This window comes from Ostrea edulis, chromosome 2 (genome assembly GCF_947568905.1).
Source record: "Ostrea edulis chromosome 2, xbOstEdul1.1, whole genome shotgun sequence".
Lineage (NCBI taxonomy): Eukaryota > Metazoa > Mollusca > Bivalvia > Ostreida > Ostreidae > Ostrea > Ostrea edulis.
Genome location: NC_079165.1, coordinates 18,774,116 through 18,800,833, shown reverse-complemented (window position 1 = coordinate 18,800,833; position 26,718 = coordinate 18,774,116). Strand labels below are relative to the sequence as shown.

The following is a 26,718-nucleotide window of genomic DNA, read 5'->3' as shown; positions in this document are numbered from 1 at the left end:
GTTCAGTAAAGTGTTGTATCACAATTTATCAAACGTTTTTCAACAACGACATTTTAGACTAGTGCTCTAACATTTGTTTTCCTTATTTAAGGCCAATATGTAGATGTTGGGTGTCTTGCCAATGCATGTGTAGAAGATTTGATCTTTGTATGTGAGTGTGTGTAGGACCAAGATAGGTGAAATAAAATGCTACACTTATAAAGTCTTCTCTTTTTTTCGTCTTAAGAAAAGAAGTTCATGAATATGTAAAATTTCAATCTGATATTAAAATCAGCTCTTTATCTGCTCCTTTTTTTTGGGAGTTGAACTATGTTCAATCTCCCTGGGTCATCACGCACTTTTCTGCGCAGTAATTTGTATTGATTTGTATAATGGTCGTCAGCGGGGGTTCTGTGTCAGCTGATTTACTCCTAGGTAAATCAACATAAACTTTTATAAACATCCGCCATTACATAATCCATGTAACTTTTCTGAATTAATCTAATTTTGATAATTGACATGTAAGGAAATGCAATGATATTGTATTCAAATCAATTTGAATATAGGATTTCGATCAAATTGATACTGATATACATAGAAAAATAAAAGATAAGGTTGAAAATTGTCGTTTGTAGCGCAGCGTTACCTATAAACATTGATAGGGAAACGAACGACAACTGCACACAAGACCTATTGACACCGTGGCGCGAAATATCGAATATGGTGCGAAACCTCAGAAAATTTACAAGAAATAACTCTACAACATTGCGTATGTGTATATATTTGGGTTTTTTTAATGTGATATAAAAAATGCTTGATGTTACATGTATATTGAATTAAAACACGTCATTCCCAGTCAACAACTTTCGATTGGGATCGGAATACGAAATAAAATTTCTTATATCCGGTTGCAAAGTGAAACTGCTTCATGCTTCAAGTTATTGAATTACGTAGTAATTGCACGTTACACATTAGAGAACTGTGTCTTTTAATAAAGAAAGTCACAAAATAGATACAAAATGAGTGTACCTTATTCATTACTGTTACCGAGCTTTCGTCGACGAAAATCTCGAAATGGCGTGTTTCGCTGCGCTTGATGACGGTAAGGTCCACATTTTCTACGTGAGTAGTATGATATTTGTTTATGAATTTTTTGTGCATACATGGTATGTCTCGGCTAGGAATAATGGAAACTTTCTCACCTATGTATGTAAAGACATATTAATCTCTATTTTTAAAAATGTAGAACACTTTTATCAAATGACAATATTTGAAAACGCTTAGAGCCCCGATGTCAGAATTTCCTTTTCCAAGACATCAATATGTCAAATTCATTATACTTTTTTAATAGTATGTACCATATTTTGTACCAGTTATCCATTTTGAATCCCCTATTACAATGAGATTTTGCTGCACTCTGTAATGTTTAAGTGGATGTCATGAGTGTGTGTCAAACAGAAATTTTAAGAGCATGGGATAAGGTGCTGCCATGTATGACTTCACTATCAAAGTTTAACCCAGTTGCCACAATGTTGAATTTATGCTGCAAAAAGGATTGGAAATTGCTCTGGTCAAAACACATTATTTATTTGTCTACAGATGAAAGAGACATGAGGATTCTCCCTCACAAACTGAAAAAAATAAATAGTTATGGATCTTGTACATGTATAGTTTATTAATCACTATAGATTTCCAACATCACAAGTCTGATTCCGCTATATTCTTCCCATTCTGTCAGGTTCATTCACCCCCTGTTTGAGCCACAGTATAATATCCCAAATACCTTGGCAATAAATAACATTATTTGACTAGTGTTTCATTTTTAGGGGAGTTGCGATGAAGTCGAACTCGGGTCATGATCTGATGAAGTGCCTTTGGGCGGGCAGGCGGGCACGCATCAACATTTCATTTCCGCACCATAGCTCTTGAGCGAATTATAGGATCTCATTCAAACTTAGATGGATTGTCACCCTCAGTAAGATGAGGAAGCCTATCGATTCTGGGGTCACTAGGTCAAAGGTCAAGGTCACAGTGGCTATAAATAGACTGAAATTTGGAGAAAATTTTGTTTTCCGCACCATAGCTCTTGAACGAATCATACGATCTCAATCAAACTTAGATGGATTGTCACCCTCAGTAAGACCAGGAAGCCTATCGATTCTGGGGTCACTAGGTCAAAGGTCAAGGTCACTGGATATAAATAGACTGAAATTTGGAGAAAATTTTGTTTTCCACACCATAGCTCTTGAACGAATTATAGGATCCCAATCAAACTTAGATCGATTAAGTAAGACAAGAAGCCTATCGATTCTGGGGTCACAAGGTCAAAGGTCAAAGTCACAGTGGCTATCAATAGACTGAAATTTGGAGAAAATTTTGTTTTCTGCACTATGATTTTTTAACAAATTATGGGATCTCAATTAAACTTAGATGGATTATCGCCCTTGATGAGACAAAGAAGCCTATTGATTTTGGTCAAGGGTTAAAGGTCAAGGTCAGAAAGGATTTAAGTCGGCTGAAATTTATGTACGCAAAATTTTGCTCCCTGCTTGATAATTCTTGCAAACTTTTCTGCCGGTTCCCTCTATGTCCATTCCTTGCGCAACTCGGCTTGTGCATTTCCGATGCCGGACAATTTTTAATTTTTTTGCATTTCATTTATTTTGAGTTATTATACAATTATTTACCATTCCATTGATCCTCTACAGGACTGTAGTATACTCAGGTGACAGTTTAGCATATTGGACTACCTTTTCAAGTAATGAATCCTTAGAATTAGCTACAACTAGGATTAAACTTGAATGTATATATACAGGGGAAAAACTTCTTCATAACTGCAAGGCATTGAAAACCATATTGATTTGAATGTTTGGGCCATAATATGTGGTCACATTTTTCATGAGAATATAAAGGGTTGAAATTCTAGAAAACAACAACACGACTTCAGTTACTCGAGGAGCGTTGTGGCCCATGGGCCTTCCATTATCCATGTTTGTTGTTGTAACGCTTTGAAAAACAACAACAATTGATTTGTATCTAAAATCATGATAATATTCAGTCATTTATCCCCCTACCCTTCCAGTGCTATCTGTTCTAACTGAATTTCCACAATGTTCAACTCCCACGAGTACTTTAAGTACTTTGATTTTATAGGGTCACTACCTCGTGACAATTCTTTTTTTTTTTAAAGGAGTGGATCAAGGAGCTGCTTTTAATCAGATTGGCAACATTTATAATAGTTTTTGGATGCGAGATCAGGCTTCCATCAGAATTTGGTTTTGGGCTAATGTGAAGATCAGAAATTAGGACAACAGGACAAATTCGTACAGAAGTTGCACTCGCAGACCTTTTATTTTCTAATTATGCTTGGTTCGATGTCTGACAAACATCTAAATCCATGGACATTGCATAACCTTGAGGAATTTTTGTCCTTGAAATTGGAATCTTATAATTCATCACTGTTGTGCCTATATTTATACCCCAAGCAACGAAGTTGTGAAGGGTATAATGTTTTTGACCAGTCCTTCGGTCCCTCTTTTGTCAGCGCAACTCCTCTGAGACCGCTCAACAGAATTTCATGAAACTTTGTAGTTAATAAGGACACACTGTGTAGATGTGCACATTTCCAGGAAATTCTGATTCAATAATTTTTCTGAGAGCTATGCCCCTTTTGAACTTTTGAAATTTACATGAAATTTGCCTTACATAGTGCAGATTCAAGTTTGTTAAAATCATGACCCCTGGGGTAGGGCTACAATAGGGTATCGAAGTATTGCATACAAATATATAGGGAAAACATTTAAAAATCTTCTCAAGAACCATTGCATGGGCTAGGAAAGTGCAAATTTACATGAAAGTTTCCTGACATTATATTATTAAAATAATGACTCCTGGGGTAGGATGGGGCCACAATAGAGGATCAAAATTTTACATACAATTATATAGGGAAAATTTCAAGAACCACTGGGCCAGAAAAGTTTACATTTACATGAAAGCTTCCTGACATAGTGCAGATTTAAGTTTGTTAAAATCTTGGCCCCCAGGGGTAGGGTGGGGCCACAATAGGGGATCAAAGTTTTACATACAATTGTATACGGAAAATCATTAAAAATCTTCTCCAGAATTACTGGACCAGAGAAGTTTACATTTACATGAAAAGCTTCCTGACCGTGCAGATTTAAGTTTGTATATATCATGGCCCTCGGGAGCAGGTTGGGGCCACAATAGGGATCAAAGTTTTACATGCGAATATATAGGGAAAATCTTTAAATATGGGCCAAGGTGACTCAGGTGAATGATGTGGCCCATGGGCCTCTTCATCATATTTCTACTGGTTATTTTCTATGTAATAGCAATACAATAAAACTGTCGATTTCTCAGAAAATGCACCATTTCCTCAGGACTTTCCCCTGGAAAACACGGACAACTCCCTCATCAATATTTTTAAACAATCAAAATGCTCAGGAGCCTTCCAGGAATTGATCGCAAGATATTTCTCCATGACAGAAGAATAAATCAATTCTAAAAAGTTGTTTCGGTATAACAGTTTTTGAATGGATTTTTCGGGTTTCCTTTGACAAAAAAGCTATTTCCCGAGGCGACGAGGCCTCCGACAAGGGAAATAGCTCTCTGGTTGAGGGGGACCATAAATTTGCTAAAGGCGGCCCCCAAACCCCCGTCTCGTGAAGTTGAGCTGCTTCCAACTTCAATCCGACCTTGATCCGCCCCTACTAGTGATACAAGATTGGAAAGAATTGTGTTGTCGTTGGGCATTTAGGGAGGGCGGTAAATCTGCTGACTATACATCAAGATGGTGGTCCCTAAAAGCATGGATGCATCCTCCAGTCCAGTGCACGCCTGTTGCGAAGGATTAAAACTCTTGTGTAGGTTGATTTACATACATTACAAAAATCTGTGACGTAATTATTCATAGGGCGTCACCCGACGATTGTTTACGAGTTCGTTCGTTCTGTTTAAAATTATGTCTGTTCATCATGCATTTATGTATCTTGTATGGCAAAACCCTTTACTATTTATTCGTAAACTAAGATATCTCTTTAAATAAGAGAGATATACCAATTTTTTAACCAATCAAAATACTTCTAGTGTAAAAATGGTGGAAAAGGTTAAAGAGATGGTTGGGGAAACATAATTCAGTATAGCTGTAAATGTACATCTAGTCTAGCTCACATATTTTATCAATTGATTGTCTTTGTTTTGTTTTGTGTTTTTGTTACCTGTATACACTTCACATGCGGTAAACGCAAAATCTTCGCCCGGAATTGCAGCCATCATGGTAAAATTTGCTTTGCCGGGCTTACGGTTTTAGGAAGAATTCATTAAGTATTCAAACTAGTAAAAAATATTGGAAAGAGATATCTCTTTTTCTTTGAGAGATATCTCTTTCAACGATTAAAGAGATATCTCTTATACTTTGAGAGATATCTCTCTCGGAATTCTAAGAGAGATATCGCTTTAAATGAAGGAGATATCTCTCAAAGTGAAAGAGATATCTCTTTAAGTGAAAGAGATATCTCTTAAAGTATAAGAGATATCTCTTAAGTATAAGAAGTACCTCTCAAAGTGAACAAGATATCTCTCTAAGTGAAAGAGATATCACTTAAGTGTAAGAGATATCTCTAAAAGTAAAAGACATCTCTTTAAGTGTGAGAGATATTTCTAAAAGTAAAAGAGATATCTCTTTGAAATAAGAGATATCTCTATAATTTAAAGAGATATCTTGTTTTTCGAATAAATAGTAAAAGGGCTTGCCATAATCTTGATTTCAATATATACTAGGGGAAAAAAGAAACTACATTTTTCTATATTTGTTTATATTTATAAAATCTAAACAATCGATAAAGGTGATGTTTTTAAACAATATCGGATAGTACCCGACTCAGATGCACGGACTGAACACATATTGTTTATTGAAGTGTTCGTACGCACGAGTTTTACTGGCCAATACTGTTTGGAGTAAGAAGTGTAAAAGGTTTGTTTGGACACTATTCGTTAAAGAAAGCACTTTAGTTTTGACAAAATTTACCCTTCTCTCATGCCACAACTAAGCGAAAACCAACGTAATCGTGCTGTTGGGATGCTTCAATCTGGAATGGCACAAAATATCGTAGCAAGACACTCTGGAGTTCATCGGAACACCATCCAGTCATTATGGAGACGTTTCCAACAATGTGGTAACACTCGGGATCGACCACGTTCTGGTGGTCCACGTGTGACATCGCGTCGACAGGACAACCACATTAGACTTGTGCACCTGAGAAATCGTTTCCAGACAGCAAGTTTGACTGATCGTAGCATTCCTGGACTTCGACCAATCAATCCAAAAACTGTGCGTAATCGTCTGCGCGAGCACAACATCAGACCGAGACGTCCAGCAGTGCGCCCCAATACTGCTTCAACGTCATCGTATCGTGGTGCAGACGACATCTGCGATTCAGAATACAGGACTGGACCAATATTGTTTCATACCGATTGTTAGGCCGCTCTTAGCACACTGATTTTGACTACGGATAACGTCGTTTACCTGATCAAGATATAGGGCTCACGGCGGGTGTGAACGGTCGACAGGGGATGCTTACTCCTACTAGGCATCTGATCGCACCTCTGGTGTGTCCAGGGTTCCATGTTTGCCCAACTCTCTTTTTTGTATTGCTAATAGGAGTTGTGAGATTGATCACTGTTCGTTATCTTCACTTTTCATATGGATGAAAAGTGGAGGATGTGTACAATGAAAACTTTCAAATACTTTATTAATCAAAAAACCAGTTTTAGAAGAAAGTAATCTGAAAAAGAAAAAAAATTGCTGGACTCGAACCTGCGATCTGCAGATCGACAGGGTATTTTTTGTCTTTTAAGCAATCAACATGTTAACCGACTGAGCTACAAGTACCCGAGCGATTATATTTAAAAGGAATATACAAATATTGTTGTTTTTCATATTTTCATTCATGTTTAAAAAGGAAATCAGCCATTATGTCAATGTAGTTACTCCTTAATGTATTTCTCAGAGCTTTGGTTCAGATGGCATTCAAATGTCTTTGCCTATTATCCTTTTGAGGTTACATTTTGATAAGCCATTAGAAGATCAAAGTACCATATACAACCTCGCATTGGGTCAAATGTAGTCTGACGTGTTTCATACCGATTGTTAAGCCGTTCTTGGCACACTGATTTTGACTGCGGATAACTCCGTTTACCTGATCAGGATATGGGGCTCACGGCGGGTGTGACCGGTCAACAGGGGATGCTTACTCCTCCTAGGCACCTGATTCCACCTCGTGTGTGTCCAGGGGTCCGTGTTTGCCCAACTATCTATTTTGTATTGCTTGTAGGAGTTATGAGATTGATCACTGTTCGTTATCTTCACCTTGCATGTTACTGGAAATATTTACCTATTCAATAACTTTCTTCGTAATTGGTGAGATAAATTGGTTACAGTTTAATGTTTATTAGTTATCGTCGTCTTCCAACAGGAAGAGTGACAAAGGACCAACGAGGAGTTGCTTTTGGTACTACAGGGTACGCCACGGGAGCTGTTGCCGCTGACTTCTGCAATGATGTCGCCATTGTTTGTTGTATCGTATTGTTTTGAGACAACGTTGATGAATTCTGTTTTGACGTTACAAGATGTGTTGATTTTGGTGTTGATACATGTTGATGAGTCATCGGGTGTGTTGTTGCAGATGTTATTGAACTCTGAACTTTTGGAGAAGTTGTCACCGTGGCAGAAGACATTGTTGCTGTTGTCGTCACGGGATAAGTTGTCTCGCCCCCAGATTGCGTCTGGTGAACTGGAAAACAAAATCATTAAAGGTATTTCACAAAATGATAACTTCGGACATTTTCGTAGTTGTTATCATGCATGCTTACCTAGAATAACCTGTTGTAGAGTTTCGCTAACGCAGTTATTAGATTTACAGCAGCGAGTCGAACTACCAAAGTGCAAAAAGTCGTTCTGTTGAGCAGATCTGCACTCCAGGTCCTAAGTTATAAAGGTATCCATGAATGAATGCAAGCAACTGAGTTTCAACTGCTTGTAGGTTCCGAATACACATGTATGCACAGTGTACAGTAATTTTAACATATGGTGAATCATTATTAAGTCTCCAGTTCAAGAGTATTTATTTTAAACTGATATGCAAATCAAACAAAAACTATTCTCTCATGAAAGCAAGACTTGTTCTGAAATTGATATTTGAAAATCATCTGGTGGAGACCCCATGATCAAGCACCCCTTTCCACAAGTTTTCAAGCAAAAAATCATGTGCTGTGTTATTATAAAGCCTTAATTCAATATCCTATTTGTTTTGTATCTTGAGAACAGACTGCAATTGATGGAGAACTTACTAATGTGCACTTGGACAGCAGTTTGCCATCCCCGTATCTTATCATGCAAGTGTTGTCACATACGGTCGCAAAAGATTGACATCGAAAAGTTAGATAATCTTCACATGTGAAACAGGAAATGGAATGAATTGGAGGACTCGTTACATGTTGAGATGGCTGTGTCAGAGTTGTCAGAGTGATTGGTGCAGCAGTAGCACAGTTTGTTCTACAACAAATAAGTGAAAATCTTTTCAATAATCTGCAGATCCTTATACATGTATGCATACTCTTTTCCATCAGCATCTTAGGGTTTTGTCACCATGGAATGGTACCGTCCGAAGACCTTCTAATGCAGCAAAGAAAACACATACCGTGACGAGACTGGCAGAAGCAGGAACATTGAATGTCCGCCCAGCTCTTGTATATTATGCAGATAATCGGATCATAGGTATAGCACTGCGACACCTTGTCCCTGCATGTGGAGGGATCTGGAAATATCGTGATTATAGAGTGATTTTAATGTGAAATTGCAACGGCGTCTTTGTATTTCTTACTGCTGCGCCTAAGATTTAAGATCGAGGGCTTGGTGATTTTTTTTTTCTCTCTCTCTTTTTTTTCTGTCTTTGTCTGACCTCAACTTTAGTCATGGCTATAATTTTGAACTATACAATATCTAGATTGAAAGTTCAAGCTTTTCTTACTCTTCGTTTGTTCGAAACTTTGTGATAACAAGATAAAGACTGATAGGTCAAGGCCAAAGCTATACATTTACATTCCAACCCGATTTTGTTAAAATCGTAAAAATATGTTGTGGTTTATTTGACAATAGTTTACAATGACATCATTATCATACGCTCAGGAGCATTATAAAAATCTTGTCTCTTGACCACGTTTTCTATGTTGATGAGGTGAAGTGAAATTTGTATCTCTGACCGCTGTTTTTCATGCGTCCCGAGATCGTAATCAAGAGACGATGTTTTTGGTCTGTTTTTCTGCGTGTTTGTTTGGGGTTTTTTTAAATGATAACCTTGATTATGACTTTTGAATTAGCCAGAATCGGGACGTATAATAATGAATAATCGAGTGATTTTTGTTTTTAACAGATGCTATTTTCATTCTTCTGTAACGGGCGGGTTTGCCCAGATAAGTTCTAAAGGTATAAAGACAGAAATCAACATTTCACCTCATTTCTTTCATTAAGTATATGCATCGTTTTGACGTAATAGGATTATCACATATAAGTTATTAACCAAGCGCACCTAATAATCTGTATTCATCGTCAGGATTTCTTACCAGCGAAGTCCGAATGTCCTTGAAACACACCAATGGAATTTTTCAGTAAACCTATACATAAAACTAAGACGACGCAAAGAATGTTCATCTTAGCTCCAGATTTGATCTCGACGACAAGAGGACTGGACATTAGAACAGATCCCACACTACTTAATATAAAGATAAACTTCGCGGTCATCTCTGATTGCCCACTGGACAATATATCATTTCACCTTTTGTGTAGAGTCTGTACTGCATATTCATTCAATAACTCATATAAATCGGGTCCCGTAGTGATCTGGGTTGGAATGGGTCCTCAGTAGCCCTTGTTTGTCGTAAAAGGCGACTAATGGGGTGGTCCTTCGGATGAGACCGTAACAACCGAGGTCCCGTGTCACAGCAGGTGTGGCACGATAAAGATCCCTCCCTGCTTAAAGGCTGTAAGCGCCAATCATAAGTCTACATTTTTCAGCCCTTCACCGGCAGTAGTGACGTCTCCATATGAGTGAAACATTCTCGAGAGGGACGTTAAACAACATATAATCAATCATATAGATCGGTGCTCCATTGCAAGCAGGAGCAGTGTATACTTCGCTGTGTCAGCGATATTTTTACCAGGGAACTGTTTATCCATTGGACATACGCTACATGCAAGGTGAAGATAACGAACAGTGATCAATCTCATAACTCCTACAAGCAATACATGTAGTCAATAGACGTGTCCATCACAGTCAGTTTTCGTCAATAGGTGAAACTGATATAGATGTGGTAGGCTATCTTATGTATATCATGCACCTACATAGATTTACCTGTTACTCATGAATATACAGCCAAATTTTCGCACCCGTTTTAAAAACGCTCATTTAGCCATCATCTTTTACATAGGGCAAACAGCAAAACGTGGCCGCTCAGGAGTAAATTCAGTCTCAGCATCCCGCTGGTGCGCTACGATCTGTTCGACAAGGAAGCCGAGTACACAAGTAGTTTGATTATTGGGCCATTCTGAAACTGTTAAACCGAGAACGGTTTAAAAATGGAAAGAAAAAACAACACAAAGTAGACTTCATCCATGTTTATTCGTGATGGTGACCCAGATTTTAGTACTATACGTTGGAATGGTAAGTGGTAGTCTCCCTGAATCTAAATGAGAATTGATATAGTACTTAATTTTATCAAAATTCGATAAAATACCGATTCCTCATTCATTTATGAATACATTAACATGTATTGTTTTCGTCTTCATCTAATTCTTGTCAACTGGAGCAAAACGAATTGATTAAACTTTTTGATCTTTTGGTTTATGAATTTTTGAACCTGCGCTTACTGACTTGGAAGCTGTTGAAAAAATTACCTTGATCGAATTTACAGAAGCAGCGACACTGCACCATCGCCCAAGATTTAAATCGAATGCACATATCTGCACCATAGCTCGGGCATATTGAAATATTGTCTCTGCACCCTGAAGAATAAGCAGATTGGAGTATTCAGGTCTGAAGAAGACTCGTGTATCATGATGCTTTATGCTTGGTGAATATTTATTGGATATTATAATGTGCAAGGAAACTGTTTTACATAAAAAAGACAGGAAAGTTGTGTATCAAAAGACAGAAAGCTCTGAGTGAAAAGCTTCGTCCATTCAGTTTCACAACTATATGTCTGATTACGGTAGATGCCTTACGTGAAAAAAAAAAACTGGTAGGCATTTCAAGTCGGTCCAAAACATTTTCTGTCTTGTCTTGAAAAGTTCTTCCTTTAATTGTAATATAGATAATATTCTTTCTTACATTGTATTCTCATTTTCGTTTTTACCTCGGTCTGTTGTTGCCGAAGCAATCGTTGATCTTGGTGGTGCTGTTGGCAACATGGAGACACCTGTAGTGTATTATGAGTTTTAATCAGTGAAGCGTAATATCTACATTGGTAGCCTAGTATGGATAGGTAAGAAAGATGCACAAACACAGTACACGCACTTACCTTTACAGAACAGTTCCTTGGGATCAAATGTGTCTTTTGTATAAGTAGTGTTTGTATGTGTAATGCTATTGGCATTGCTGGCCAATTTATCTGTTACTTCATCAGTGAAAAGCACGGGAATGATTTCAACGCCTTTCCCGAGCAGTTCCTCCACTGGCTCCGTTGTATTTTCAGGGTGAAATATGCCATCCGTCAATACTAAAAGCACATTATCAGCATGTGGGCGATCACCACCATTTTTTGTGAACATTGCATCAATTACGAAGTTAAATCCTTCCTCTAAGTGAGTAAATTTACCAATGTGCGAAATATTTGATATGGCTCTAATTATGTCTTGTTCTGATGAATTAAGTTTGAATTCCAGTCTAGCATCGTTAGAAAAGCTAACTGCACCGAACTTGGTGTTGTTATTGTAAGAAGCAGAGCTGTTGACGATTTCTTTCATGAATTCAATCTGGGCATTGAACGAGTCGTTGGTTTCACTCCCACTGCTATCGACCAGAAAAACAACGTCCAGAGGTCTGCATCCTGAGAAGAAACGCTAGCGTCATCGTTTATTTTCAGGTTAGTCACGTTTTACAATGTGAATTTGCAATCAAACTAAACAACGGCATGAAAGTGTTCGTAGCGTACCTGTGGTAGGAATTTTTGAGTGGCATGTCATCAGGAATGCATAGACCAGAGTAGAAATGAACAAGGATCTACAGACGACCATTTTGTCCGTTGGAATTTTTTATGAGAAAATGGCTAAGATTGCTTAGCCTCATTTGATAACAGGTTGTTCGTAACTTGTCATATTGATAAGAAAGGTCGTATGTATATACCGTTTGTAATATGTGTCCACATACACCTACTGAAGGATTAATTAATTTTCATGATAGCTTATCTAATAGTAAATTCTGTGGGAAAATACGTTATGAACGATCACCAAGTTCGAACCTAAAATGTAAAAACCATATTTTTACTAGTTCTAATTTTTAATTACTAAAAACCCTTTCACATGCATCTGTTTGCACACGGGGTGCATTTTGGGGCATATGTGCAAAATTTGCAACCAGGAGTATATTGTGTCATGTGAAAGCATTTGCATATATGTAAAGTATTTTACTCATTTGTTTTATTCCTAGTGTGAAATCTGTATCTAGTCAGACGAGGTGCATATTCACTTTTACATATGAGTAAATTTAGTCCCGTGAACGCATGGCAAAATTTACACACATGACAAAATTATTGAAATTGTCACTAGAATATTGCATAATTTTCTTTTAAAATTTCACATCGTCCTGTATTAGAAAGAGTTGTGAACTTCTGCTGTGTCTGTAACTTCAAACTGCAAATTGTATTAGAACAATAAATGACAAAATCTATAGCTACATAATAAGGATATATCCATCTCGTTCTTTTGTCCTCAAAATACATCCATATTGCTTGGAATAGGTAACTTAGTACGGATTTACACACAGTTTGCTAGTGCATGTGAACGCATCGCAAATATTACATAAACACAGTAAGAGTAAAATTTGCAAGTGTAAAATTTGCGCCTATGAGTAAAATGTCGTGCATGTGAGTGGCAGCTGCTCAACCATTTAACTATGGGGAATTTTGTTTGTTATACGACACTCAAATGACCGGAAAGATAACAGATGCCCTGTAATGAAACTAGAAATTAGGTGTCTATCATTGTCTCTCACTCCATGTTTTTATTCATGGAAATTGAGCGTTTCGAATAAACTTTATAAAATGATAGATCAAGAACCCGATCGTATAATTTTTTTAAGCAATCGCTTGAATTGTCCAATACTAACTTATCCTTACATGAAGGGATACCTTCATTAATTCATTTAGCAGAACACTGTATTCTACATACATTTTTCTGGAAACGTACATGAAATCGCAAACATTGCAGGAAAAAAATCTTAAGTTTGCTCCTGTTTAACAAACTACAGAAAGACATTTCATCATATATATTTTTCTGTGTTTTTTCTTTAAATAGAAATGGATTTAAGCATGTAAAATATTTATATTATTGACCTTGTAAGCTATTTACACATAACGGCTGAAAATTATCTGACCTTGGCATGTCTCCATATTTGGTGATGATTTCCATATTTGAACGATGGTAAAGAGAAATAGTCCACGAAAGGCAAACTCTAAACACATAAAATAAACGATCATAACGGAATGAATATCTGTTTTTATTTACTGAATGAATATCTGTTTTTATTTACTGAATGAATATCTATTTTTATTTACTGAATTACATGTTGATTTACATGGTACTACACACTGCTGTAACGCAGCGGTTTAGTTGTTAGTTGTTCAAAAAGTAGTTCGTAGAATGTATATATCCATACGCGGACGAAGGGCACTAAAATGAAACAAAATGCGTCTTCGTTGTTGCAATTGGCACTCAATGGAAATCAAAGAGAAAACATACATGCAGTGAATGAATGAGCCAAAATCTAGATAGAAGTGTAGCAGATGTTTACATTTTCTGAACTTTCTTTCTAGCTTATAACAGTATATTGACATTCACTGTGTAAGAGTGTCAGGGTGTAGAAGAGTCGTAGACAGAACGCCAGGTGAACGTCTTATCGAAGCCTCTGTTAATAGAATAAACGCAATTACAACCAATGCATGGGGCAAATCTGACTTCTTTTTCGTAAATTAATCTGCAACAATAAACTTTTGTGGTATTGGTGCTCGATTCCAAGAAAGAAAAAAATATTTCCAAACTTGAGTTCTGAAACGGAACACACATTAGGTTACAGTAGGTTAAACAGGACTCGAACGCACAACCCAAGGTGAGTCCTCTTCACCATCGACATTGATTAATGCATACATACAAACAAGTGCTCGACATTTATTGGTTTGAAGAGAAGTTTGTCACGTGTCGGGATTCTCTATGAAGTATTTAAAATGTATCGCTGCGCACAGTATTTAGCATAAATTTGCTCAAGTCTCTATGTTTAATAATCATTGCTCTCTTTAATACTTTTTAATAATGCCAAACATAGATATGTTTGGTGATATTTTAGTATGGTAGAGAGCAGATATTTAGACTTCTGAAACAGAAAAATTTGAATGAAATGATAAATTAATAATAAAAAAACCCATAGAGACTTGAGCAAGTCTATATTTAGCACTTCTGCTTTTAAAAAACACCTTTTCACACCTGAATATCTATATTTGTAGTCTTGTGATATCTTTCACATCTTTTTTTTTTTATCATTTGTAAATTCCTTCCGTGTTTAGAAAAAGAGTAATATTGTTATTGCGCTTGAAAAATTTAACTTCCTGAAACAAGAACAGCGATACCGGAAACGATAGAGTATTGGACGATTCTGTGTTAAAGTAAACTTGGACGTAGATGCAGACACAAGTGTGAACCAAATTTTAGTAAGTATAGGATAGCGCACTAACAGGTACTGTACTTTGTAATGTGTGAATTCGTCTCGCATGTCTCTTCCATCTCGAGAACTATGTTTAGCCGTGTAACTCAAATATATGTACACTACATGGAATGAAGATCGATATATATTTATGTATAACTTCCTGTTCAAAACAAAACGATAGATAATTTATCCGTATATGGGTTAACATAACCTAAATCCAAAGCCTTTCATTCACTTTGTGAAGATTTCTGTTTACAAGGTAACGCCCAAAATATTCTGTAATTCATCATGATATATATGTATTCACTTGTTATACATCTCTTCTTTCAGAATTTTGACATTTGGTCAGTATGATTCCAGTTACTCAGAGTGTATTTTTCATACTGCTGGCGATGCAGGACAGCATACTCGCTAATCCATGTACTCAAGCTGAAAAAACAATCCCAAAAATGTGTAAGTGTTCGCATTATGGCAAATCTGCATATGTAAAAATAATTTGTGTGAACACAAATCGAACCTCACCAGCACAACAAATACCAAAAATGCCGAACAACACCAGTAGTGTACATATTCAAAGATTTCAACTAGTAAGCGTCACCAAAGAAACCTTCGGCAACCTGATAAATATCCCACTGATGCAACTAACCCTACGGGATAATAATATCGAGAACATTTCCGTGGATGCGTTGTCGGAACTGCAAAGCCTGCGGTATTTGGAGATCAGTAGAGAAACTAAGGTTTCAAAACAAAATATATCCCTAATGATGTGTAATGTAACTAAAACCATTAAGTATATCCGATTTTCTCACAATGTTTGGGACACACCCCCTGACTTTAAAGGACTCAAGCATTCTCTTTATAAGATAGACTTATCCTATAACTATTTCCACAGTTTGAATGGCACCTGGTTTGCAGATTTGAGGCAGCTCAGAGTCTTGGATGTGTCATTTAATGGAATATCAGAAAATAGTTACAACTTCACTGGCATAGAAAATGTCACAAATTTGTTCTTACGGGGGAATTGGTTTAAAACATTTCCAAACTTTTGTAATTATTCATTTAAAAACTTACAAAAGCTCCATTTTCAGTATAATAAATTGACTGAATTTAAACGAGAATATTTTTATTGTTTACTAGATTTGACCCACTTAAACTTGAATGGACATGCGATACGAAAACTTTACAATAACACCTTCACATCTTTAAGATCTTTGAAAAGACTCAATATTCAAAGGTCTGCTGGGCAACTCTTTCATATTGAAGCTAGGGCATTTGAAAGTACGTCATTAAAAGAACTGCTCTTCACAGGCAATGGATTCTGGTTTCAGAACACTCATACCAACCCTGCTCCCGAATATTTCAAACACTGTCCAAATCTAACATTGTTGAACATTACCTCCAACAAGCTTAAACTAAAGGGACATGAATTCATTTCAATGATGAAACCTTTGAAAAAATTGCAAGTGCTAGGTATAAGAGATATGAATCTGGACTATTTACCACGGGGGTTTATGAAATATTTACCTCATTTGTTCAAACTCGACGTGTCAGACAACTTCCTGCAAGCGTCGTGGGATGGTGAGTCCGTTTTCGGTTATAAATCGAAATTACGCTTTCTTGATTTATCGGACAATAATATCGAAAAAATCACGCCTTCGAATTTCCCAGAAAGACTCCTGAATGGAATGAGCAGTAGCGGTGGACTAGATGTCAGTCATAACAAGTTTTCCTGCAACTGTGATGATGCGCTGTGGTTTTACAAATGGATGCACTCCAACAAAGAAAAGTTATCCTCGGTAGACAAGATTACATGTAGGCCTAATGCGCACGATGATCTGGGTACGAGAATATTGTTTAACCTTACTGAAAAAGACTTGTGTCCCATCAACCCGGCAGTGGTAATTGCTATTATAACATTCTGCAGTGTTCTCATGGCGGTGCTTCTCGTGTTGGTAGTGGTGTATAAACTGCGATGGCATATACGTCATTGGTTATACGTAGTGAAACAACGGAGGAGAGGATACGAAATCATAAAAGATGATCCCGATTTCAATTACGACATATATATTGTTTACGCTGACGAAGATAATAATTTTGTTTTCAAGATTGCCGTACCCTATCTGGAAGACAAGGGCTACAGTCTCTGTGTGAGGTGTCGAGATTTTGAAATCGGAAAGTTACACTGCGATAACATTGTCGACAACATGAACCAGAGCAGACGAGTTCTCTTAATTCTGTCCAATCATTTTGCAAAAAGTAAATGGTGTGAATTTCAAATGCATTTTTCGTACAACAGATGTTTGGAAGAGAAAAGAAATAACATCATCGTAGCAGTTTTGACCGAAATCAGCTACAAGTATTTGTCGAACACTCTAAAGGCATTGCTGACGACACATGACTACGCGCTATGGTCAAAGTCTGACGAAACGGGGCAGAATCTATTCTGGGGGAAAGTATTACGGAAATTACAGTTCCAATCCGACCATACAGAAAGTGCTGATGATATGATTGGTGACATTCAATAATGATACCGGAAGATGCAGCTTTAAAAGTACATGTTCAACTGTTATTGGACATTCGAACCTAAATCCTATTGAAACCAATAGTTGACTGTTGGAATTGAACTAATTTATTGAACTTTGGAACATGCTGGTGTACACAGCTGGAATATTTCATGTTAATTCCTAAACCGCTTGCTTGTGCATATGGAGATGAAGAGATTTCATCTGTGTTAAAGTATTGCGAGAGTCGCTTATTGAAAATAATGAAAAAATAAGGAAAGAAAATAATGCATAGGTTCTCTCCTAAGGAAGCTCTCAGCAAATTGAGGATGAAATGCTTATTTATTGAACTGCATTGAAAATTTTTTTCTTTTTCTTCCTTGAATGGAAAAAAAATGGCTTCAACATATAATTTACATTGTGTATGAAATAACATGTAGATGTTCTATTCTGTAGCGGATTTAGAGCCCATCCCCCACCGAAGATAGAAAACCCAAAATTAGTACAACAGCAAATGTATACAAGATTTAACGTTATATATATAGACAAGTGCATTAAGATAAACAAATCAATAATTAGTTATTGTTGTTATTTATTGATTTTATTATGTATAATTTATAGCTAGAATAGCAAATAAAAATACTCTAAAAAGAAAACCCCGGAGTCCCCAGATATCTATCCTATTATCCCCCTTTAACAAATCCACTCCTAATAAACATTTGTCTAATGAAAGGTGAAGATAACGAACAGTGATCAATCTCATAACTCCTATATGCAATACAAAATAGAGAGTTGGGCAAACACGGACGCCTGGGTATACCAGAAGTGGGATCATGTGTCTAGGAGGAGTAAACATCCCCTGTCGACCGGTCTCACTCGCCGTGAGCCCTATATCTTGATCAGGTAAACGGAGTTATCCGTAGTCAAAATCATTCCAAGAATTTAGCAACGTTTGTATTGTGTTCATCTACTGAGACGTGACCAACTGTAAGTTTTGAATGTTGTTTCTTGTCCCACTGAAGAATTGTTCACTCCTGTAGAGACGTAGCCATTTGTAGGTTAAGTGTCACTAATTGTGACCTATGTATGACAGTCATGGCTGAGGCAGGGAGGATTCTTAATTGTGCACACGCCTGTCGCTCGGATTTTAAACGTCTCATCCCAAAGACCCACGACTCCCATTTCTGAATACCGTGCTGTTAATTGGCAAAATAGCAATCAGTACATATTTTAACCATTTGATCGAATGCGGTCAAGGCACGATCTCATGGAGCGCCAATAATAACATATAAACTCAAATAACTGAAAATATCTTTGAATATTTTAATATACCGAATTCATTTGATGCACACACCACTTCATGTAACGATCTCTTCAAATAATTAATGATGTCTTCAATTCTGAATTATTGTGTGCATAAATTTACTTATTGATAGCATTTAATTATTTTTGCTGAATTGATGCGCGCACTAATTGAATTATTGCTCTCTTCAATTGAATTAATGATATCACAAATTCAATTGATGTGCATAATAATTCTATAGGGAGAAAGGGGGAATAATTAACTAACCAGCATATCCACAATTGAATTGACGTGCCCGTTAATTCCTTATACAGTACATTTGTTATAATCAAAGATATCTTCAATTGAATTAAAGAAATCAAATAATTTGTACAGAGCTCTAAATTAAATGTCGCTGTAAATTAAAGAGATCATTAATTCAATGGAAAAAATGTTGAATTGAAGTTACCTCTAATGAGATGAATGCTCTCTCTAAAAGAATTATTGCACGCATTATTTGAATTAATCTCATTAATTCAATTGATGCGCACGTTAATTGAATTATTGCTTTCTTCAATTCAATTGTAACGCACACAAATTCTGTTGTTGATATCATTAATTTATTTGAAGAGAGCAACAATTCAATTATTGCGCGCATCAATTCAGCAGAATAATTAATGCTATCAATAGTTTAATCAATGCACTCAATACTTTAGAATTAAAGATTTCATTAATTTTTCGGAGAGATCTTCAAATGAATCGTTGTGTGGTGATAATTATCTTCAAATAATTAAAGATATCTTCAATTATATTCTGAAATTATATTTGTGACATCTGACTTTATCTAGTCGGCAAAGCATTTAGAACGGTATTTGCCGTTTGCATTTAAAACGGTATTTACGGTTTACATCTGAAATGATATTTATGGTTTGCATCTAGAACGAATTTTACGGTTTGCATTCAATCCATGAAGCCTAATAAAAAATTCACTCCACAATCATCGACTCCGGCCCACTCCATTCTGGAACCTTGGGATCATTCCGGAAAATGGGGTTTTGCAAACCTGGACTCCGGGTCACTGAGTGCCAAACCCATGGTGTTTCGGAAATCTGGGGATAGACCATCTCGAACTATGGGCACGGACACTCTTACGTATTTGTTTAAATCATCTCATCATAGAGAAAGTAGATATCATATTAGTAATGTGAATGAAACTGCTGTCAGACCCATTTACTGATGTTTTGATCTATGGTGCAGTAGAGTGTTGAATCTTGGTAAATGCTTTTCCAAGATAAATTGAAGAATTTGCAGCTCAAATCAATTCTTGAGTCTACCGTAGTAGTCATATTTCTAGAACAGTCTATCTTGCTCTCTGAAGTTTTTGTTTTGTTTAAATATAAACATTTACTTTCCATTGTATTTCTCCCATTGAACTACTTCGCAAGCCTTGTGTTTGATTAGAAATCGTTTGAGTATCTTAGTATTCCTTTATCAATTAACAATCATAAAAAACCCTGGAATCCAAGTATAACAGAAGAGTTTACTCATTAACAACACAATGAGACGTATACAGATATTTACACTAAGTACATGGAACAGATGCTTACTGGTACACAATGAGACATATACAGATATTTAAACTTAGTACATGGAACAGATGCTTACTGGTCCACAATGAGACATATACAGATATTTAAACTAAGTACATGGAACAGATGCTTACTGGTACACAATGAGACATATACAGATATTTAAACGTAGTACATGGAACAGATGCTTACTGGTACACAATGAGACATATACAGATATTTACACTAAGACATGGAACAGACGCTTACTGGTACACAATGTCTTGATATACAGGTATATGACATATTTCGCTGTATGCAATATACGATATGTCCTGTTCAAGGGCCTAGCTGAGAGTGTCCGAGTGGTCACTGGTAAGGTAGAGTGGCTTACCCGTACATAACGTCTGGATATCACGATCTGTCCAAGGGACTAGCAGAGAGTGTCCGAGTAGGAAGGTCGTGGCGGGAATGTGACGCGTGTGAGAACCAATCATGCATATAATTATAGGCCAGTCTGTTCATGCATATAATTATAGGCCAGTCTGTTCATGGGCACCGGTACATAACCCTTGCATACATCACATACTCCCACAACACATTTCGTTGCTGCTCTGTTGCTGCACATGAATTGAAATGTTGGGAACACAAACTCAAAGCGTTGAAAGTTAGAAACGGTAATGTTGTCCTAATAACGATAGTACGGGTCTATATGACACTCCCTATTACTATTTATTAGCAAAATAAGATATATCTTTAAATTAAAGAGATATCTCTTATTTTAAAGAGATATATCTTTAAATTAAAGAGATACCTTAATTTTAAGAAATATCTCTCTCAAAGAGATATCTCTTACACATAGAGAGATATTTCTTTCACTTTGAGAGATATCTCTTTCATTTAAAGAGATACATCTTATACTTTAAGAGATATCTCTTTCACTTAAAGAAATATTTCTTTTACGTTGGTTAGAGCATCGCGCTCAAAATCACACGGCCTCTCACCTCTGGTCGGCGCGGGTTCGTGAGAAAGTTTCCCAGTTTACTTTCGGAAGGTCGGTGGTCTTCCCAGGTACATTGTATCTGGGTTCTCTCTTCCACCAATAAAAACTGGGCGCCAACAGATAACTAAAAAATTGTTGAGTGTGGCGAAAAAAACATCAATCAATCAATATTTTACTTTGAGAGATATCTCCTTCACTTAAAGAGATATCTCTCTAAGAATTCCTCGAGAGATATCTCACAAGTATAAGAGATATCTCTTTAATTGTTGAAAAATCAATATCTGCACCAAGGGGTGCATGAGCCGAGTTGCATGGGATACATTGTAAAGTCAGGAATGATGTGGCATAGTTATAATTGTGAATATTCGGATTTAAACTTTTAGAGTTATCATGCAGATCCAGATATTTCTAAAATTTTCAATCTTTTTTCAGGACTGTGACCTTGACCTTTTTTCTCCAAAATCAATAGGGGTCTTCCTAACCTGCTATCCAACAATATAACCAAGTTTCATTTGATTCAGTTTTAAACTTTTTGAGTTTCTGTCCAGAAACCATATTTGTCTGAAGTTTTCAATCTATTTTCGGTCACTGTGACCTTGACCTTTGACCTCTTTCCTCCAAAATCAATAGGGGCCTTGCTTTGCTGGTATCCAACAATATATCCAAGTTTCATTTGATTCAAATTTTAAAAAAATCGAGTTATCCTCCTGAAACCAATTTTTTTTTTTTTAAATCTATTTTGGTCACTGTGACCTTGGACTTTGACCTATTTTCTCCAAAATCAATAGGGGTTTTTCTTACCTGGTACATAACAATATCTTTAAGTATCGTTTGATTCGGATTTAAACTTTCCGAGTTATCATCCGGAAACCAAATTTTTCTGAAATTTTCATTCTATTTTCGGTCACTGTGACCTTGACCTTTGACCATTTTTCTCCAAAATTAATAGGGGTCTTCCTTACCTGGTATCCAACAATATATCAAAGTTTCATTTGATTAGATTGTAAACTTTTCGAGTTATCATCCGGAAATCAATTGTTGACGCCCGCCCACCCACCCACCCGCATCACCAAACCAATAGCCGAGATCAACTTCGTTGCAACTCGGCTAAAAAGAGATATCTTTCAAAGAGAAAGAGACACCTCTTTCCAATATTTATGCCCCCTTCAAAAAAGAGGGGCATATTGGTTTGCACCTGTCGGTCGGTCGGTCGGTCGGTAGACCACATGTTGTCCGCTCAATATCTTGAGAACCATTCACTTGATGATAATGATATTTCATATGTGGGTTGGTTATGAGTAGAAGAGGACTCCTATTGTTTTTCAGGTCCAAAGGTCAAGGGTCAATCTACTCTGGACATACGAATATAATGTGCGCTCAATATATTGAGAACCCTTTGCTTGAAAGACATCAAACTTGGCACACTGGTACATCCTAAGAAGTAGATGACCCCTATTGATTTTGAGGTTAAAGGTCAAGGGTCAAACTGGGCATAGGATTATACTGACCATTCAATGTCTAGAGAAACCTTTGCTTGACATACATCAAACTTGGTACACCAGTACATCTTCAGAAGAAGATGACTCCTATTGATTTTGAGGTCACATGGTCAAAAGTCAAGGGTCAAACTGGACATCGGAATATACTCTCTGCTCAATATCTTGAGAACCCTTTGCTTGACAGACATCAAACTTAGTACACTGGTATATCTTCAGAAGAAGATGACTCCTATTGATTTTGAGGTCACATGGTCAAATGTCAAGGGTCAAACTAGACATGGGAATATACTGTCTGCTCAGTATCTTGAGAACCCTTTTCTTGACAGACATCAAACTTGGTACACTGATACGTCTTTAGGAGAAGATGACCCCTATTGATTTTTGAGGTCACATGGTCAAAGGTCAAGGGTCACACTGGACATAGGAATATACTGTCCGTTCAATATCTTGAGAACCCTTTGCTTGACAGACATCAAACTTGGTACACTGGTACATCTTGATTTTGAGGTCACATTTTTAAAGATCAAGGGTCAAACTGGACAGTGGAATATACTGTCTGCTCAATATCTTGAGAACGCTTTGCCTGACAGACATCAAACTTAGTACACTGGTACGTCTTCAGGAGAAGATAACTACTATTGAATTTGAGGTCACATGGTCAAAGGTCAAGGGTGAAACTGGACATAGTAATATACTGTCCACTCAATATCTTGATAACCCTTTTGCTTGACAGACATCAAACTTAGTACACTGGTACATCTTCAGGAGAAGATGACCCATATTGATTTTGAGGTCAAAAATCAATAGTTGAACTGGACATAGTAATATATTGTCTCCTATATTCTAAGAATTATTTGCTTTGATTGACACCAAACTTGGTACACTGGTACAGCATAAGGAGTATATTACCCCTATTGATTTTTAGGTCACATGGTCAATTCACTCTTGACATAGGAAGATATTGTCTGCTCAATATTTTGGACTGATGATACTACTATCAATTAAATGAGGTGTGTGTATAACCCTTTTCAATTTTGCACCATGAAGGGCATATGTGTTTTACAAACATCTCTTGTTTTATTAGTTTGGATACTTAAGGAATACTACCTAAACCGGATGCCCACCAAAGCAAATCTTACCATAATGGCTGCTATCCCGAGCGAAGATTTTGCGTTCACCGCATGTGAAGTGTATACAGGTAACAAAAAACAAAGACAATAAATTGATAAAATATGTGAACTAGACTGGATTTACATTTACAACCTCTCGGCAACTTGATAATGTTACCCCAACTACCCCGCCATTTTTACACTAGAAGTATTTTGATTGTTAAAAAATACGGTTACATCATATCAATGGCGATGTAACAGGGAGAAGTCATTATGATCACCGGGGTGAAATCTGTTTGATTTAAAGAGATATCTCTCTAAGTTAAAGAGATATCTCGTTTTGAAAATTTAAAGAGATATATCTCTAACTTAAAGAGACATCTCTTTTTACATTGATAGAGAAATATCTCTTTACGCCAGAGAGATATTGAGAGACATCTCTCTGGCTTTTAGTTAAAGAAATAACTCCTTTGGTTAAAGAGATTTCTCCATAGAGTAAAAAGATGTATCTCTAACTTACAGAGATATCCCTTCAACCAAGAGCCATAGGTCTACACTATACTACCCCCAATTAAAACCCCACAATGAATGAAACGAATTTTACTCAAAACTTCCATTAAAAATAGTACATGTATTAGGGGTGGTATGTTACAGACCCCTAATATTAAATCATTATTACAAATAAAATTACAGGTTCCTGTGCTTGAATTAAAAAATTAGCTATATCCTTACTGAACAATTCACTTTAAAATACTTATGTTATAATACCCCACTCTTGTAGGGATCCGGGTTATAATAGGTCCTCAGTACCCCTTGCTTGTCGTAGGGGGTGACTAAATGGGTGGTTCTTCGGATAAGACCGCAAAAACCAAGGCCCCGTGTCACAGCAGATGTGGCACGATAAAGATCCCTCCCTGTTCAATAGCCATAAGCGCCGAGCATAGGCTTAAAATTTGCAGCCCTTCACCGGCGACGTCTCCATATGAGTGAAATATTCTCGAAAGGGCTTCACACAAACAACCACTCAAGGAGCTCCGAGTGCGGGAGATGAATTTATGAATGTTACAAAAGGAAAAGGATGTATTTTTTTTTTTTTTAAATATATCGTAAATAATAAAGATATCAAAAGATTTTTATCATCAAATGTCTAAAATACCTTAAAATATATTATCTGTTACAATTTAGTTGTTGAGCATATATACACAAATTGAAATTCATATTGCAGTTACATGAATTCTGAAATAAAATTGTAAATACTTCAACATTCCTGTTAGTATAAGCTAACCACTCGTATGTGTTTGCTTGAATGACTCATGAAAACTTGGAACACATTGAAAATTGACAACCTTAGTAAATACATGCATGTATGGTGAAAGGTGAAGATAACGAACAGTGATCAATCTCCTAACTCCTCTAAGGAATACAAAATAGAGAGTTGGACAAACACGGACCCCTGGACACACCAAAGGTGGGATCAGGTGTCTAGGAGGAGTAAGTTGCAGTAAATAAACAGCAATCCATCCTTTTCGAGATAGAACGTTGTTTCCGTGTAAACAGTAGGCGGAAGTGTTCGTTTCACGTTCTTCCTTTCTTTGATAAGTAGATTCATGGGAACAGACAAAGGTATGGTGTCCGGATAGGGCCATTTACAAAAGCGTGACTGCACGTTAGTCACAACACGCCATCACGCCAACAAGCAACGCGCCTTCGAGCAGACAAGCAACACGCCTTCGCGCTCTCACGACAACAAGCAACGCGCCTTCGCGCTCTCACGCCAACAAGCAATGTACCTTCGCGCTCTCGCGACAACAAGCAACACACCTTCGCGCCGTCACGCCAACAAGCAACGCGCCTTCGCGCCGTGTTGCTTGTTGGCGTGACGGTGCGATGGCGCGTTGCTTGTCTGCGCGAAGGCGCGTTGCTTGTTGGCGTGAAAGCGCGAAGGCACGTTGCTTGTCTGCTCGAAGGCGCGTTGCTTGTTGGCGTGACGGCGTGTTGTGACTAACGCGCAATCACGCTTTGTAAATGGCCCTATCCGGACACCATACAAAGGGACCACAAAGCCAAGCATCTTCTTATAATTGATATGGCATACATTTAAGTTTATCAAAATTAGAACCACAAGAAATCTGGGATATTTCCATTCCAGTAGACGACTTTTAAAAGTAAACTTGAAAACAGTAGAAATCAAGATCTTGGTAATCCCAAGTACATTTGGACTCAAATTCAAATTACACAACAAATAGTTTACAAGAAAATTATCCCTAGATCTTTCATATTTTATATATAGATTTCTTATGGCAAAACCTTTCTTTTCGTACTATGACCTTTTACCTTGGAGTTTGACCTGTTTTTAAGAAAACGTAAACTGTTAAATATTATTAGAAACAATTCAAAGTAGGGCTTTCACATTTTTTTTTATATAGATTCGTTATAACAAGACCTTTTAAAACATTTGTGTTTGATCTTCTGACCTAACCTACCGTGGCTTTTTCTCCTATATGAATTTTGTATATATAGATTCTTTATGGCAAGACTTTGTGTTTGACCTTGTGATCTTGGCCTTTGAGTTTGACCTATTTAAAAAATATATCCTGAACTATTTAAGATAGAACTTTCATATTTTGTATAGATATTTCATGTGACAAGATCTTTCATTTCATACCATTTCATTTCATACCGTGTGACCTTGGTCTTATCCAGAACAGCAAGGTCATGTTAGTCATATTGGTGTTGAGGAATTGGAAATATCTTCATTCATTGCTCTTATTAGTTCAATAGACGCGTACA

General features: G+C 36.9%; 2 protein-coding genes across 3 annotated transcripts; one reads left to right on the top strand and one right to left on the bottom strand.

Annotated features, from left to right (window-relative positions):
• Positions 1–10,654: 10,654 nt before the first annotated feature.
• On the bottom strand, positions 10,655–12,346 carry LOC130052141 (collagen alpha-2(VI) chain-like). Its single transcript, XM_056156279.1, has 5 exons — positions 12,205–12,346; positions 11,572–12,099; positions 11,407–11,469; positions 10,949–11,056; positions 10,655–10,737 (listed from the first exon to the last, which is right to left on the bottom strand). Exons 1-5 carry the CDS (start codon positions 12,284–12,286, stop codon positions 10,661–10,663), a joined length of 858 nt encoding a protein of 285 aa, XP_056012254.1. The 5' UTR covers positions 12,287–12,346; the 3' UTR covers positions 10,655–10,660.
• A 2,398-nt stretch (positions 12,347–14,744) lies between these two features.
• On the top strand, positions 14,745–18,045 carry LOC125680258 (toll-like receptor 3). 2 transcript variants are annotated; one of them, XM_048919711.2, is made up of 3 exons: positions 14,755–14,970; positions 15,297–15,419; positions 16,104–18,045. In XM_048919711.2, exons 2-3 carry the CDS (start codon positions 15,317–15,319, stop codon positions 17,489–17,491), a joined length of 1,491 nt encoding a protein of 496 aa, XP_048775668.2. In that variant the 5' UTR covers positions 14,755–14,970; positions 15,297–15,316; the 3' UTR covers positions 17,492–18,045. The 2 variants fall into 2 exon arrangements, with proteins under 2 accessions (XP_056012253.1, XP_048775668.2); XM_056156278.1 differs by having other exon boundaries at positions 14,745–14,970; positions 15,297–18,045.
• Positions 18,046–26,718: the final 8,673 nt, after the last annotated feature.

What these genes read in the sequence shown, in the direction of transcription:
- LOC130052141 (XM_056156279.1), bottom strand. Translation starts at nt 12,286, where the DNA reads ATGGTCGTCTGTAGATCCTTGTTCATTTCTACTCTGGTCTATGCATTC. An exon ending in CTCAAAAATTCCTACCACAG is followed by an intron (nt 12,100 to 12,204) that starts GTACGCTACGAA and finishes GTTTCTTCTCAG; the next exon opens with GATGCAGACCTCTGGACGTT. An exon ending in TTCGGCAACAACAGACCGAG is followed by an intron (nt 11,057 to 11,406) that starts GTAAAAACGAAA and finishes CTTATTCTTCAG; the next exon opens with GGTGCAGAGACAATATTTCA.
- LOC125680258 (XM_056156278.1), top strand. Translation starts at nt 15,317, where the DNA reads ATGATTCCAGTTACTCAGAGTGTATTTTTCATACTGCTGGCGATGCAG.